Source organism: Delphinus delphis, chromosome 3, assembly GCF_949987515.2.
Source record: "Delphinus delphis chromosome 3, mDelDel1.2, whole genome shotgun sequence".
Lineage (NCBI taxonomy): Eukaryota > Metazoa > Chordata > Mammalia > Artiodactyla > Delphinidae > Delphinus > Delphinus delphis.
The window spans coordinates 59,078,514-59,092,401 of NC_082685.1; the positions used below are offsets into that span (position 1 = coordinate 59,078,514).

Below are 13,888 nucleotides of genomic sequence, written 5' to 3' on the forward strand. Positions count from 1 at the left end.
GTCGGCATTGAATGCTCCACTTTGAAGTGGGCCCCAGAGAGTGTGGTGGCAGACAGGTGTGGTGGCAGTGCTTGGTCCAGAGCCCACAAAGTGCTCCTCAGGGGGGCTTGTTCCTGAGGCTGCTGTCATCAGTGCTGCTGGCCGTGATTCCGGAGCCCGGGGAACCATCTGGCGTACGGGGTGGTCAGGACATCCGGATGTCCTGACTGCTTTCTTGGGGCCAGGCACAGGACAGATGGACCTGCTGTCCAAGCTCACAGAGAACCGTGAGGCAGGTGTTTGAATCCCCCCTTTCACAGACGGGGAAGCTGAGGCTCAGATGTGCTAAGGGTCAATGCAGTGGTAGAGGGAGCCTCTCGGGAGGCCTCAGGCCTCTGTGCTCATCTCCGTCCCTTGGCATCTCCTGCAACCATCGTGTTCCATCTCCAATAGGGAACGAGCCCCGTGTTGTCTCCCAGGGTCTCCAGTCTTTACATACCTCACTGGCCCTCCCCTCACATGGTACCATTAACGCGGTGCAGAGCGGTTAGAGCATGATCTTCGGAGTCGGGCAAAACCGAGTTCAAATCCTCCTGCTTCTCGCTAGCTGTGTGACCTTATACAGAAATGCGATCTCTCGAAGCTCGCTTTCCCAGCCATGTCATGGGGGTGCTGATTGTGCCTCCCTCACACGGTTATCCTATGAGTTCAGTGAGCTAGAACACAGCTGGCTTGGACGGTGCCTGGCGCGTGGGGAACGCTCGGGAAATGGTAGCTGCTCTTATTCCTATATGATGAACATTAACGTGGCTATCAGTATCACTTGGATACTTTGGATTGGATTTCAACTTCTTCATTTCAACTTCACCTTGATGCAGGTCCTGAATCTTGCATCCGATTTCTGCCAGCCGTGGTGAGCCAAGTCATGAAGTCTGTGTGTTCCTTGCGGTGACTTGGGGTGTTAGCAGACGTGGGGCGAGGCTGTCGGGCAGGGGTCCACCTGTCCTCCTTGGTCGATCCCTCCAAGGTCTTCTGCCGTCATCCCTGCTGGTGCCAGGTTCCCGTTACTGCCCCAGTTTAAGTTACACAAAGGGAGTTGCCCATTTCACTTTCCTCGGAAACCTCCAGGTCACGGAGCCTGAAGTTCTGAGTCAACGGGGACTTAATTGGGGAGTTGCAGCCCAAGACTCTGGTGTAAAAGAAGCAACAGAGGTTGAATGGTTCTTTCTTCATAGGAGGTGCTCATTGAGTACCTGTTGCAAGATGGGCATGTGCTGGGCTCTGGAGGCGTGGAGGTGAAGATGTCCCGCCCCTGGCCGTGGGGACTGCTGGCTGTGTGGTTGAGTGGCAGGGGAGTGGTCGGCCACTGCAGAGCGGTTGCGTCAGTGCTCTGTAGACCACACGGCTGAGACGTCTCTGATGTGGAGGGATTGGGGACGGGGAGGCGTGTGCACAAGGAGCGTCGTCTAGTCTAAACTGGGATTTGATAGAGCAGCAAATGTTCATCAGAGAAGGGCGAGGAAGGGTATTTCAGGCACGAAAGGAGCAGCACGAGCAGAATTTCAGAGCTCGAAGTAAGCATGGCTGTTGCAGAACCAAGAAGTGGTTCTTGTGGGGCTGGAGCGAAGCGTGTGGGCTGGGGTGTGGCTGCAGGGGGACTGGAGGATTCAGCAGGGACTGTGCCTTGCAGGGCCCTGTAAGCTGCTCCCGGGCTTGGCCTTTGCCTGGGAGCTGTGGGGAGCAACTCGAGTATTTGATACTGGGGGCTGATGAGGGCAGGCGTCCCTTCAGAGGGTCCCCGTGGGAGCAGCATGGAGAACAGCCTGAGCAGGGTACAGGGAGTGGAGGCTGGCTGGGCACATGGTGGTGACCCGAGGGGCAGCTGGGGGGCCCGACTGAGGGAGAGGCTGTGGGTGCAGAGAGTGGGAGGTGTGACAGATCCAGGGAGGGGGGGGCCTGGTTGATGCCTGAATGGCAGAGGGAGGGAAGAGGGACCAGTCCAGCCTGGATCCTGGCCTGGCCAGCAGAGCGCCCAGAGGTACCGTGTACTGAGCCCCAGAGGTGTTGAGGCCAGACCTGACAGTGGAAGGTGAATTTAACTCTGGAAAGCTCCGGAAGCTGGGGGAAGGGAGGCCTCTGATGGGCCGCACCGGGTTTGCTGTTTGTGGTGGACCTGATCGTCCCCTGGTCACCTTTCAGTCACTGTGGTTGAATCAGTGTGTGGCTTCCTTTAGCCAATGGGGGCTACTCATTAGAATCCTCTGAGGAACTTTATTTTTATTTATTTTTTAAATAAATTTATTTATTTTATTTATTTATTTTTGCCTGTGTTGGGTCTTTGTTGCTGTGCACAGGCTTTCTCTAGTTGCGGCGAGCGGGGGCTACTCTTCATTGCGGTGCGGGCTTCTCATTGCTGTGGTTTCTCTCGTTGCGGAACACGGGCTCTAGGCGTGCAGGCTTCTGTAGATGTGGCTCTTGGGCTCTAGAGTGCAGGCTCAGTAGTTGTGGCTCACAGGCTTAGTTGCCCTGTGGCATGTGGGATCTTCCCGGACCAGGGCTCGAACCCGTGTCCCCTGCGTTGGCAGGCGGACTCTCAACCACTGTGCCATCAGGGAAGCCCCCTCTGAGGAACTTTAAATGTCCCATTGTGGAGGCCATGGCGCAGACCACCGAATCAGCATCTCCTAGGCGGTGCCAGGCATCAGTGTCTAGAAAGGTCCTCCGTGACCCCAGTGGTCAGTCAAGGATGAGAACCACTGCTTTCCAGTGCCTGCGGTTGGCACCTCCCGTGCAGGGTGGGTGGGGAGGAAGGGGTGTGGTGATAGTTCATAGCCAGTGTTGTATACTCCAAAAGGCAGCATCTGGATGTTGATGGAGGCCTGCCAGCCTCGGGGGTGGTAGGAGTGGCATTCTCAGAAAGATAGAGGGACCTAATGAATTTGGAGCTCGTGATACTCGGACAGGGCTGGGCCTTAGGCAAGTACAGTTTGTATTTTCTGTAAAGTAAAGGTTTACCTGCTCCAAGACGGCAAGGGTCTTACTTGGTGTGTCAATGAGGTGGACTTTTTCACGGTTCCTTCCTCTGTTTTCTACATGTCAGTTAATGATTATGCAGAAATTTTACCTGTTCAGAGCAGGTCCAGTCCACTTAACGGGATATAGTGAGTCAAAATTGAAACTTAAATTGACTTAGAACTATATGATGTGTAATTGCTAACAGTGGTTCAAAACACCTCACTGGTTATACAGAACAGCTCTATGGTGTAAGTAATATCTTTTTTTAATAGACAGGGTCACTGAATCTTAGAGAATGGGTGCCTGACCTTTAAACAGCGATCTGCTTGCAACTCATGCTTTCATATTTCATTGCATTTTTTTCTAAGTCACTCTTCATTCATAAGACTAATAAAATTGCATGCGTTTGAAATATTTCATAATTATCGTTCCCAAGTACAATTGATCTCCCTTCATTTGGGCCTATTTGGTGAGATTCAAATGCACAAGAGTCACATTACTGAAATTTTAAGCATGTCATTGTTTCTATAAAGCCTGTTTCTCTCAATGTTTTTGAGACATCGCAATATTATAAACGTCTGGACATGGACACAAAAGTGTACATTTTTATTTATTGAGTCCTTTTTTGCGCCTGGTAATATGCCAGTCACTTTGCCACATTGTTGCGAATCGTGGTGACCCAGCCTCCAAGGCAGGTGCAGTGGTCTTGCTTTGTGGATCAAGGGACTGCATCTCAGAAGCTGAGGGGTTTGTGCAAGACCAGCTGGCTGGTGGGTGTTCAAGGCAGGATTTGAACCTGTATCTGCTTCAGAGCCTGTCCTGTTCATAGTGTCTCCTCTGTCTTTGACATCATAGCCCTGCCTGCTTCACTCCCATCTGACATTCAGAAGCCTGCTCCTGGCTAGCTCAGGTATTTTGATCATTTTGCTAACGAGGTCAAGGGTGTGGGTGGCTTTGCGTCTGGGGAGACGCCCCTTGTCTTGGTCAGAGTACAAAGGCAGCATCGTAGGTCCATTTGTATTCCCAGAAGAAGCAGCCAGATATAGGGCACACTTTCTGGAACGGACCTCAGACTCAGTTTTTCTCTTTGAGAAAAGCCCAAATCAGCCGTCACTCCCCCTGACCCCAGCTTGGATGGACAGAAATGGACAGGCAGACAGTCCTGAGGAAGGGGACTTTGTGGCGGTTATAATCCTTTAATCACCTGAGGAGCCATGACAGTCCTATTCATTTTACATCCCAAGACCATAAATCCATGTCTTTCTCAGGTTTTAGACCCCTTCAAGCTATTTTGGAGCTGCAAGGCAAAAGAATTTCTTTGCAGAAATGTAGAAGGTCTTTTATTCTTGCTGTCTGATGTCATCTCAGGACTTTTATTGAATTTCACCCTTTGGACCAGTGTCATAGGAAATTAATCATTTGAAATTCTCAAAGATAATAATCACGCCTGCGTATTTGGGTTGAATCATGATTTTGCTATTTGTCCTACAGTAATGACACAGATCACCAGAGGACCCTCTGATTTCCCTGCGCTTCACCTATTCTACTGAGAACCTAATGTTCTTTTCATGAACTTAGTGAACAAGGGGACCTTTTCAAGGGAGTGATGGTCGGGAAAATGTCTGCCTGTGACCTTTCTAATGTTATGATAATTTGAAATTTTGATGCAATTATCGAAAATGTTTACATTCCTTCCTATCGTTTGATGTGATTCTTTTATTTTTTTCTCATTTATAATGCTTTCGTACTCAGGAAGTTGAGGTAGGTTTTCGATTTTTCTACTGTGTGTAGACATAGCATCAAAATTGTTGCCAAGTAAAATGTAAATTTCGCTCTAAATCCTAAATCTCAGTGGTAAATATTTGTTCGAGTTCAGTGAAACAGGACCACACACATTTATTTTTCATGGGTATATCCGGGGGTGCAATTTATCAAATGCACAGAAACAGTCCATTGACTGCTTTATCTTTTCTCATTAGTTACAGTACAAGTATGATTGTCAGTTATTATCTGTGTTTTACTGGTGGATTATTTATTGAAAGAGCAGAGCAACTGACATTGTTATTTTCTAAACCATTTTGTCTGAGGCCTGCAGGACTTCATACCAAATGTCAGACCAATTTATCAAAGAATCACTCTATTCAGGAAGAAAGTGATTTAGAGTGTCTGTGTAAACCTACACCCACCTGTCCTTACGTGCACACCGGGAACAGTCATGGGCATTTCACAGGGATACGGAGATGTTAAAGCGGGAACAGCGTACTTAAATTATATACAGTTCGGCCAGGACTTAACTGTGTACTGTTGAGTGTTGCCCTGGGGGAATGCGCAGGTGAGTAAGTAGTACTTACTGTTCATCCCTGTTCAGAAGTAGCCCGGGCCCAGCTGTGTGGGTGTGATATGTGCCAATGGAAGATGTATGAATGGCCCAGCTTCCAGTCCCTGGTGTACAGGGTTCGCATGAGTGGGGTCTGTGGAGTGATGGGGGGTGGACGGGGGACCTCAAGTCACTGTCCAAGCTGGGCTGGTTGGTCGATCACTTCATTCAGAAGGATTGTCACTGGGGCTCTTCACCAGGGGTGGGCAGGACAGGCCTGATGGAGCGGAGACCGATAGCACATTGCCTGCCCAGAGATGTGACTGGAAATAGCTCAGAGGTAAGGTGGTGTCTGGGACGCTAGTTTCTTCCCAATGGATGGAATGTTTTGTATTTCTCAACAGCGTGATTAGTAGGGGTTTCCACTGCACACAAATTGAAATTACAGGAAAATTTCACATCATACAGCTGATGCACTTACATAATGTCATCTGGAAATCTCACATTTCCAATGACTTCTATTATCATTTCAGAGACACTTTTCCCACCTGCCAGCCACCCCTCCTTCCTGTTCTCCCCAGTCAGTTAGTGTGAAAAATAACTAGTTTGCACTGAGTCCTTTGGAGAGCAGTTTGCCTATAGCCCCTTAACTAATCTCTTTGTAAAGGTTTGGGGTTTGATAAAGTGGGATTAACCTCCATCTAGGATCTATAAACCTGGCTTTAGTCCACCTGGCCCTGCAGGGCAATGCTGCTCCTTTTTGTATTTATCTGCAGGGGGTCTTCAGATGACCCCAAGGGGCTGCCTGCCCTCAATTCACCTTACTTCCTTCTGTACATGTCTCCACTGCTCACTCCTGGTCGAGACAAATGAGGCTTCCATTTATTTTCTAGGCTGGTAATTTTTATTACCTCAGGTAATCTTCAGATGATACTTCAGTGTTCAAACAACTTAGCTAAAATATGTGTGAAGGAGAAATGATCTGTTCCAGGAGAGCGAAGTGTCTTTGATCTGTAGTAGCTAAAGCTGTAAGGTATATATAAATTACATCATCATCTTCATAAGTGGGAGTAAAGCAGTTGGATCTCAAAAGTGGTTTCCATTTGATTGTGCCACTTCATCTCCTCCTCAGAGTTGCTTTGACATTCTTTGGAGCTGAAATAAACATCTCTGGAAAGGCAACCCCCTGGGGAATAGTTGAGCTAAATTGCATCGGCCATTTGGGGGCTGTGGGACAGGGGAAGAAAAATTCAGGTTCCCAATCAAAATGGGCTAAACCCAGAGACTTTCCAATTCGTTATGACATCCATGATGAGGAGACTTAATCACTAAAATTATGGCAGGAATATTTTTGCATCATTTCATGGTAGGGAGGCTTAAAAGTTTTCTTGGAAGATGCATTATAGATCAGAATGTCCTTTGGTATATATGTATATATACGTATTTTATTAACATGTCCTGATAAATATATCCTTATTAATATCTTTTATATATATAATATATAATATGTGTTATATATTTTAAAAAGATTTCGCTTCCCATGAATGTTTATCAAAACAGGGTATCTCTAAAGTAGTTGAAAAACCAGAGTTAAATTCCTTTGCACCAGCCACTGTGTGCCGATAATTTCACAGGATCCAGTATTGTGTTTAGTGGGATATTTATTTAGTGGAATGAATATGGTTTTACCTCTTTTGATCAGCGGTGGAGGGTTTAAAAAAATAATTGGGGCCATGATCACTCCCACGACTCTCCCTCCACCACCAGCTCCACTCCCTTCTTTGTCATTCTAGACATTATCATTGGTCGCTTTCTTACTGTGATCTGTGTGCTTTTTTTTAAAAAATAATTTTTACTGGAGTATGGTTGCTTTACAAGGTTGTGTTAGCCTCCACTGCACAACAAAGCAAATCAGCCATACGCATACAGACATCCCCTCCCTTTTGGACTTCCCTCCCATTTAGGTCACCACAGTGCATTAAGTAGAGCTCCCTATGCTATACAGTATGTTCCCAGCAGTTGTCTATTTTATACATAGTATCAATAATGTATATGTGTCAATCCCAGTCTCCCAATTCCTCACACCCCACCCTTTCCCCCTTGATATCCATACATTTGTTCTCTACGTCTGTGTCTCTATTTCTGCTTTGCAAATAAGATCATCTACACCATTTTTCTAGATTCCACATATATGTGTTATTATACAATATTTGCTTTTCTCTTTCTGACTTACTTCACTCTATATGACACTCTCTAAGTCTATCCACGTCTGTACAAATGACCCAATTTCATTCCTTTTTATGGCTGAGTAATATTCCATTGTATATATATGTACTACATCTTCTTTATCCATTCCTCTGTTGATGGACATTTAGGTATGCTGACTTTTGATGTGTTTTTACTATGACTGTATGCTCACCTGGAATGTTTCATGATTTTGGACATAACTCAGTATGCTCAAATTTGAGAGCCTTTTTAAATTTATAGGTTCTTCCAGGTTTTAACAGTCCCTAAAGAGTTGGGTGATTTTCATTTTCGAAGTGGTATCATGAAATGCAATAAGCCCTTCCTCGTATGGTGAGAATTTAGAGGAAGACTGTTCTCTGCCCTGTCCAGCAGAGGCCTGATATAATTATCCTGTGCAGTGTAGCCAATAAAATATACATGCATGGTAACACTGCCACCCTTCACTCTTCAGCCTGTAGTATGCACGAATAGGAGTTATTGAATTTAATAAATAACTGTATCTAGGTATGCGAACTTCTATTTAGGTGTATGTTTTAAGAATTAACTGTTGCTGAGGTCCTTGCAAGTCAGTTTTAAAAGCTTCATTAGTAGAGATAAAATTACCCGTTAAGAGGCCAGCACAGACGGATACACCTCGCCTGGCGAGTGTGGTCTAGTACCTCCGCCATGCCTTCCACCGCAGTCTGAATTTTAACAGGCCACATCTTTATTGGGCCAGGAGGAAGATCAGAGGTGAGGGCTTTTCAAGTCCTGTGCTTTTCTGGTCTCTGGACCAGGCTCTGGGGTCCACGCAGCATAATGCACTTAGGTACCGGGCAGCACCTGGGTGGTGTGGGGCTGGCACACTGCTTCCCACGGTGGGATTTGCCACTGTGAGAAAGGAGGTAGAAGCGTCAACAGCCCAGCAATTCCTGGGTCTGTTTTAGGATAACCTAAAATACATGCTATATTTAAAAATTTTAGATAGAAGATAAGATAAAGGAAGATCTGGGCTGGTGCCCGTGGATGTTAAGCCCTGGAGAAATGACCAGCCAGTCGTCCTTTGTCCCTTGAGCACTGACTGTTAAGTGGGACTCGGGTGAGGTGAAGCTCTAGAAGGGCATTCTTCTAGCTTTGGCTTTTTCCGCACGAGTTTGGATGGTATCAACTATGGTCCTTATCAGACGTTGCCCCAGAGGCAGAGTGGATTGATTGGCACAGGCCCAGCTGCTTGGACTGCCCATGTCTGCAGACCTGGCTGGTCCAGTGTGGAAGGCTGATCCGTGAACTCCAGCCACTCACACTTGGACCTCGCTGCTGCAGTGACCGCTAAGTGGCCCGTGCTCAGCGGCCATCCCCCAAGTGGGCTCTGGTGCCTCTCTCTCAGCTGTAGCCACAGCGGTCACACCCAAGGTTGTCTGGGCTGCTAGCTCATTGGGTTCTGCTTTGGCGCCCGCTTTCCCAAGGCAGGTCAAAAGCAATCAGATGCAGGGAAATCATTTTCCTTCCCCACTTGGCCTTGCCGGGCAAGAGGCTCTTTGAAGGACTCATTTTGCACAGTGAGCTTTGACTCAGGTGTACCTTCACATTTGGGCAGCAGTTAGGCAGTATTATTACATGTGCAATGAGTTTCTAAATATTCTCATGCAGATAGCCACTTTTAGAGGTTTTATATTTAAAACCATGATTTTCCCCAAGAAATATGTAAAAATGGCAGTTATAGTTAGCCTGGAAATGTGGCAAGGTCCAGAAGAATGCTTCACATTCCATCCAAGTTATAACGTATGTTGAAATCACTAGGGAATATCCAGTTCTTGAGACCGGCTCAAACCTCACTTGGATATCAAAGGGAATGTGACATGTGAAACTAAAGCAGAGGAACTTGTCTTTGGCTCCAGTCCTTCCTTGTTAGACACACATCCTAAGCTTCCAAGGACTTCCATGTATTAGAACAGCATGTTCAAGTAGAAAATAGTTCCCATGATTTTAGACTGCGGTTGGGTGGTACCATCCTCTGGATGTGCAGAGGGCACTGATGAACCACAGTTGGAAGGACAGAGGTTTTGTTGTCTTTTCTCCAGTGGTGAGGGTGAGTTCATCCTGGGTTATCTCTTCTCTTGCCCTTGTGAACAGCAGAATGTCTGAGTCACTTGCTTATATTTAGTGCTGAGTATATTGGCCATCAAAGCTGAGACATCAAGTGGTAAATTTCCCACCAATCATCCGGCTCTTAGCTTAGAATCATTAACTCTGGCTGCCACATAATTCAAAAGACTAGGATTATATTTAAAATAATAAATGGAGTGAGATGTGGCAGAGGGATTCTTTTAAACTTTCTCAGTGATATTTCATGGTGTAGACCTCAGAGACTTCCTAACCAGATGGGTGAGAAGACCAGTTATGCCATAAATTTAAAGCCGGAGCAAAGTGGGCCAATTCCTCAGAGTTAAAAATGATTTAATGCTGACTCCCCAGGATCCGGAGGAACCCGTTCATGTTTATTCACGCTCTGGAAAAATGGAATCACTGCCCAAGGAGCAATGTTCTGATTTTACTCTAAATCCAGTTTCCTAAAATCTATTTAAGGGCTTAGGTGAACGCAACCAGGACCTAATAAAGCCAGGTAATTGAATGACACAGAGGCCGATAAAATTCACAGGAGATGGTGTCGGAGATAAACGGCCGCAGGAGACGGCATGGCATGGACCATAGTTGAAACTAATTGTGCACTTTGATCTAAATGAACTTCTCTAGAAGAGACGTCGAGGCCTCATTTTGGCCAGCTTTCTGGAACTGCAGCCTGCAGAGTACCAGCCGAAAACACATCCAGCAGATCATTTGAGTGTATGCAGGAGGGAATTAACTGCATGGGGCCACATGCCCTAAAAATGGCTGTGGAGGTGTTTTCCACGGGTGAGGCCTCTGCATGTTGCAGACAGTTGAGCTGAGCTGACAGAGTGGGTGTGCTCGGCCGCAGTGGGGTGGGTGAGCACTTCCAGGGAGGAGAAAGAGTGGGCCGTGGAGGTTTGGAAGGGAAGGGTTATTAGCAGTGGGGAAGAGGTTAATGTGACGATAGAGAAGTGAGTGACCTGGACCCTTGCACTTTCAAAGTAATGAAGTGTCTAGCCTCGGAGCAAGCTTCATGCAAGAAGGACATGGTTATGAATGAACCAGATTGGCCAGCCTTTGTGTTTTTATCGTTACACACCTGGGACACATGGTATTAAGCTGAATATATGCCTGTGGTTAATTCTCACATTTGAATGGCCCTCTGTTTTTAGGTTTGGGGAGTGTTAGAAGACTGGAATTGTGGGCCAGAATTACATGTCTTCGTGTAGGAGAAATGTTGACAGTTGAATTATCAGTGGTTACAAACACAGAGGTTTAATCCCAAGTGAGAACAGCTAGGCATCACCACTAGCGGTATAATTGATGGCAAATAAGTCTTGCACCTGGAAGGTGTCTCCGTTTATCTGTCAAACCAGGAAGAGCAGTGCTGTTTCCATATTAGGCTGAAATGTATTAACTCTTCCTAGGGTATAATCCATACAGTTTGAAAGACAAGAACTTAAAAAGTCAATTGATAGTTTTGATTGCACGTGAATGCCTTGGAAAGATTTCTAAGCCCTCAGTGTTTTCCTTTGTGTTTTGGGAGGTGGGGGGAAAGGCAGCTTTTTATGCATTTGTGTGAGAAGCTTCTTGAAATCTGACCTTTGTTTTCCGTTTTTTTTCCTCATATAGGATGATTATTTCAGAAACTGGAACCCCAACAAGCCTTTTGACCAAGGTAAAGGATGCCCTTTTTCTTGCTGTATATTCCACGGGAAATGCTGTCTCATTTTTCCTTCCTTGAATGCTGATTTACTCTTCCCTTAAAGGCCAGCTGGCTGTCTTATTTTACTGACTTTTGTGGACTGAATTGACTGGGGTGATAGAAATTATTTTTATCAAATTGGTTATTTGTCTGAGATTGCCTAAGACTGATTAAAACATGTTTTTATTGAATTGACCACTATAATCATTGGTTGGTTTTGTTAGAGAACAAACACATAAAGAAACCAAATAGTAAAATGCTTATCAGACTCACCCGGTGAATTGTTGGGCTGAGTCCAGTGATTTCATTCATGGAACAGACTGTGCCTGGAGACGCTGTCCAATTCACATGAGCCACAAAAATGAAACTTTCTCGTCTAGAAATAGGCTAATCCCGGGAGGCTCTCAGGGGCGCTGATATTTCATTTGTTAAATAACTTCATCGTGTTTCTAAATAGAAGCTTGTTTCAGGGGCAGCTCACTGACCGCTTGGGTTTTAGCTTGGTCCTCAGAGGGCTCTTTCCACCCATACCAGCAAGCACAAAGCCAGGCTCCTGAAGGCCATTGTAAATCTCTGTCCTCCTGTGAGCTATTTAAGACACAGCGAGGACCTGCTGTGAATCACATCCCTGTTTCTATTGTTCCATGTGGGGCTGCGGTTGGCACAGACCCTGCTGCTGAAATGGTGGCAGATTGTACTTGAAGTACGTATATGCAATTAGTGCTGCAACTCAGAGGGAAAATGTTACCTACCGAGTCTCAAAGGTTCACGCTTCTGAGAATCAGCTTCAGTTCTGTAGACTGAGTATCTGATGTGGTCACGATGGTCAACTTGACACAAAGAAGTCAAGGAAAGCGTTGACGTGTAACACGATAGAAGGCGCCCCTTTCCGCTCTCTCCTTTGTCACTTTAATGGGTCACTCCAACCGGACTCTGGTTTTCCTGCAAGCAAAATTGGCATTAAAATTTTCGCATAGGCATTTAGCGTATGCCCTCAAGTAGTGCAACACTTCGTTCATTCATACGTGCATGCATTCATTCATTCTCAAACATTTATTGACCTAGCACTCTGGAACAAGCACCGAGCCAGGTCCTGGGGATAAAACAGAAAACCTGTGGTGCCCATCCAGGAGGAGCTCAGAGTGGGGAGTGGGGAAATAGCTCAGTGAACAATTGCGGTGGGAGATGTGTTAATGGCTATGATGCAGGTGTGTGCAGGTGACGCTATAGGTGGGAGACTTAGTGGGCATGCATGTGTGTGTTGTGGGCAGGTGCTAGGGGAGGCTTTCTTTTGGAGGCCCCGTCTGGGCTATACCTATGCCAGTGGGCTCCAAGGGCCTCACACTTCAGCAACTTTAAAAAAATTTTTAATTGAAATATAGTTGATTTACAATATTGTGTTAGTTTCAGGTGTACAGCAAAGTGATGAAGTTATACGTAGGTATAAGTATTTTTTCCAGTTCTTTTCCATTATAGGTTATGACAAGATATTGAATATAGTTCCCTGTGCTATACAGTACATCCTTGTTGTTTATCTGTTTTATATATAGTGGCGTGCATCTGTGAATCCCATACTCCTACTAATTTATCCCTTCCTCACCCTTTCCCCATTGGTAACCATGTTTGTTTTCTATATCCACGAGTCTGTTTCTGTTTTGTAAATAAGTTCATTTGTATTACTTTTTAGATTCCACATATAAGTGGTATCATATACTATTTGTCTTTCTCTGTCTGACTTATTTCACTCAGTATGATAATCTCTAGGTCCATCCATGTTGCTGCAAATGGCATTGTTTCATTCTTTTTTATGGCTGAGTAGTATTCCATTGTGTATAGATACCACATCTTCTTTATCCATTCATCCGTTGATGGACACTTAGGTTGCTTCCGTGTCTTGGCTATTGTAAACAGTGCTGCTATGAACATTGGGGTGCATGTATCTTTTTGAATTAGTTTCGTGTTTTCTGGATTATATGCCCAGGAGTGCGATTGCTGGACCATATGTTAGTTCTATTTTTAATTGTTTAAGGAACCTCCATACTGTTCATAGTGCACCAATTTACCTTCCCACCAACAGTGTAGGAGGGTTTCCTTTTCTCCACACCCTCTCCAGCATTTGTTATTTGTAGACTTTTTGATGACGGCCATTCTGACTGGTGTGAGGTGATACCTCATTGTAGTTTTGAGTTGCATTTCTCTAATAATCAGCAATGACGAGGATCTTCTCATGTTCCTGTTGGCCATCTTGATGTCTTCTTTGGAGAACTAACAACTTTAACAGTGACTGAATCATCACAGTAAATCACAGTAAAACATATGAAAGTATTTGTAATTTAGAAATTTTCCATCAAAGATGATCAAAATTTCTAAAAATTTCTCAAAAGGCTACACCTTCATGTTGGAAGAACACTCAGATGTAGAGCAACACGTTCCCTGTGTGTACCTGGTAAATGAGCCCTTCTGCAAACACCCCTACCAGGATCTTTCTTATGGAGGTACCGCAGGTGATCGCGACCATGAACTGATGCTTTCCAGTC

At 45.4% G+C, this 13,888-nt stretch overlaps 1 protein-coding gene across 1 annotated transcript in view; it reads left to right on the forward strand.

Moving 5' to 3' along the window:
• Nucleotides 1-13,888, forward strand: part of SPOCK1 (SPARC (osteonectin), cwcv and kazal like domains proteoglycan 1) — a 550,417-nt gene that overhangs the window by 246,133 nt on the left and 290,396 nt on the right. Inside the window, exon 3 of the mRNA XM_060008793.1 lies at nt 11,279-11,324. Within this exon, the coding sequence (XP_059864776.1) occupies nt 11,279-11,324 (46 nt within the window). The remainder of the gene's footprint in view (nt 1-11,278; nt 11,325-13,888) is intronic.